At 29.7% G+C, this 3,279-nt stretch overlaps 1 protein-coding gene across 1 annotated transcript; it reads right to left on the minus strand.

The window, feature by feature from the left end:
- Window positions 1-1,173: 1,173 nt before the first annotated feature.
- On the minus strand, window positions 1,174-2,380 carry LOC106777307 (TMV resistance protein N). The gene is made up of 2 exons (XM_014664879.2): window positions 1,780-2,380; window positions 1,174-1,621 (listed from the first exon to the last, which is right to left on the minus strand). The coding sequence occupies exons 1-2, from the start codon at window positions 2,268-2,270 to the stop codon at window positions 1,330-1,332; spliced, it is 783 nt and encodes a 260-aa protein (XP_014520365.1). The 5' UTR covers window positions 2,271-2,380; the 3' UTR covers window positions 1,174-1,329.
- Between the last annotated feature and the right edge of the window lie 899 nt (window positions 2,381-3,279).

Raw genomic sequence — 3,279 nt, forward strand, 5'->3', positions numbered from 1 at the left:
AAAAAAAAAAAAAACTTATTTTAATTTCTTAACCAATACCCAAATGTTCTGGGTTCGAAACTTTTTTTTTTCTTCTGAAATAATATATGAAAATATCGGACTAATTTCTCTTTATAAAGTAACTTTGACTAAAAACGTTTGAATTAAACCTATGATATTTTTTTTTTCAAACAAATGTCATAAAATATAATTTCACGTGTCATCATCTCTAGACAACCTTGTGATCTATAATGCATATTGAAAGAATTTCCACATGATTTTTTTTTTAAAAAAAAAACACCATGGTGTACTAAATAATCGAAATAATATATCCACTTTTTATATTAATTATCAATTGACATAACAGGTTATCAACTTTTTACGTTAGTAACATCTAGAAGTGTTATACCATGAATACAAAATGGAAAATTTGTATATATATGTACACCTTTTAATCTTTTATTTTACATTTATTTAACACTTAATAAAAAAATAATATATTTTTTTATCTAAGTTTTTTAAAACTATTTCAAATTTTAAAATAAAAATATACTTTTAGTAGTTTTTGAGTAAATATTAAAGAAAAAATTAATTTGACATACATATTTCTAGTCTTCCATTAATAAAATAAGAAATGAATGTAAGTGTATCAATATAGTGTTAAAAATTAGGAAAATAAAATTTTAACACCATTTTTTGACATCATTTTGACACTGCACACGTGTCAAAATGTGATTGGACGATTTCAAATTAAAAAACAAACTTTGATTTTTCTCTTCCAAATATACCCCTGCCTCAACTTTTTTAATTTGAAATCGTCCAATCACATCTTGACACGTGTGCAGTGTCAAAATAATGTCAAAAAATGGTGTTAAAATATCATTGTCCTAAAAATTATCACCATCATCAATAAACCCGAGTCATATTATCTCCTTAGTTGATAAAACTAGTTAACGATTTGATACAAACATTGAGTAAAATTTGATCTCTTTATTAAATCATCCTATGTGTGTTAGTTGCATATACATGCATGTAATCCTGAAGTGAATTCATATTCTTTGTAATTTCAGTACTTTGAGTTTTCTTTCCAACTATCATTCTCAACAAGATTTAAACCTTAAATCTTACTTAAAATTATTAGTACCTTTAAAACCACTTACTTAGAACATATGAAAAATTGATACAAAATCAAAGTAGAACACATCAATCCACATGTTTAAATTTCTCATGACAGTTGGAAGCATCTGGTCTGATACATCCTTTGATTAACAACAATATCTGAAAGAACAATCTGATTTCCTTGGAACTTCATAATAACACCAGCTGGCGATATAGTATGAAAATTTAACATTAAAAGTCGAAATAGTTAGAATTTCTTTTTGAATCGTTCAAATGTGAAAGCATATCAGGTGACAAGCGAAGCATGCGGACACTTCTCTCCATTTTAAGTTCCGTGAGACGTTGAACTGTTGCGTTATGTTTTTCTAGGTTTTCTACGGTAATTATCTTTGTATAAAACAGATATTGAAGTTCTGCAAGTTTCTCTAGCTTTGCAATCTGCTGATCTAGGTCGCCAACATACACTCGATTCAGCTTTTCCAACACATCATTTGCTATTTTATCGATGACTTCAGATTCCATCCTGCACTTATATAATGGTAATATTCTAATCATGCTTAGGATAAATCAATCTACCTTAAGCCAAAGAGATATGAATAAGGATTAACAGTAACAAACAAGCTTGTTGGGTGTACGTGAACTTAACTAAGATTTTGATTATCTTTGACATAGAATAATTACCTGGTGACAGAGCAATCCCAACCAGAAAAATTAGCAGCTTCCTTTAGGGCTTCTCTCCATTTCTGCACCTTGTGCATCTGACCCTGCAAATTTCTCTCATGTTTCTCAAACGCTTCTGCATAAGTACCAGTCTGGTTGCGTACATGGGAAGGATCTATGTCATAGAAAACGGGCAAGACAATCTGCCCCCTCATCCTCCGACATTCGAGTATTTTGACAAGCTCATCCAAACACCACTTGGAGTTTCCGTAGTTTTTGGAGAAAACGATGACAGAGAGTTTGGCGTCCTCGATAGCCTTAAGAAGAGAGGACGATATCTCTTCTCCTCTCTGAAGGTTGTAGTCAATGTATGTGTTGACGTCGAGTCTGGTCAAGGAGGCATGAAGGTGGCCAGTGAAAGTGTAGCGCGTGTCTTCGCCTCTGAAGCTGAGGAAGACGTCGTGCTTTTCCTGAGGGGCTGTTCCGGAGGAAGAAGAGCTTGACCACGCCATGGATAAAGGACTTGGTAGCTGTTTTTAACACTTTCTGTGTATCTGAATATGTGAGTATGTGAATGTCAACTTATAGCTTCTTCTGCCATGAATGATACTTATTACAGAAACCAGAACGAACCTTCCTACCACTCATCACACTCTTTCTAAGCTGTGCCCCACCATTCAAATTTCAATGCTTTTACGCGTGAAAGTCTGTGGGAAAACGGCTACGGTATATATTCTCAACCTCATTCATTGCTTATTTCAAAGATTGTACGAAAAAAACTACTTCATTTAAGTCAACTATAGAAAAGAAACAGTGAAAATAAATTAAAAAAATAAAATTTGACTAAAGTCACATATTTTTAAATTACTTGTCCTTCTTTTCTCTTCATTCAAATACGTAATTTTTCTTTTGTGAAATAGATTATTTTAATTTTTTTTTTCGTTATTTTTTTTAGTAATTCATTATTTGTTATTTTTTTATTAATTCATTTTTTATTTATTATTATATTCACGTATTTTAAATTTAATAAAGAAAATATAGATATATTATCTCAAAATATTGTAAAAAATTCTCTATTAATATATCGTTATTCTTTTTCTTCATTATATTTTGCTTTTACCGAGATAAAGTATACAATTTATTAAATGATAAAATTATTGTGTATTTCTCTATTGAAAGAATTAATTTTGTTTTAATAGTCTCTCTCAATTACAAATATATGCGTTTATTTTTAAAGTATGCATGTTTTAGTGATGTATAATCATCATTATTAACTACTAATTATAATCACTTTAGAGACTAAAATGCTCGAATAATTTAAATTTTAGGTCTTCGAAATAAAGCACTGCGAATGAAAATCATTCTAAATGGTCATCCATTTTAAACATTTCATCGTATCATTGAAACAAATTTCAAAGATTAAACTAATTTATGGAAGTTTTTTTATGGAAAATTTTATGGAGGAACTGCAGATAATGTAATATATATGTTGCATAGGATTACTATGAGTTTGTATTGTTT

The sequence above is a fragment of the Vigna radiata genome, chromosome 11, assembly GCF_000741045.1.
Source record: "Vigna radiata var. radiata cultivar VC1973A chromosome 11, Vradiata_ver6, whole genome shotgun sequence".
Classification (NCBI taxonomy): Eukaryota; Viridiplantae; Streptophyta; class Magnoliopsida; order Fabales; family Fabaceae; genus Vigna; species Vigna radiata.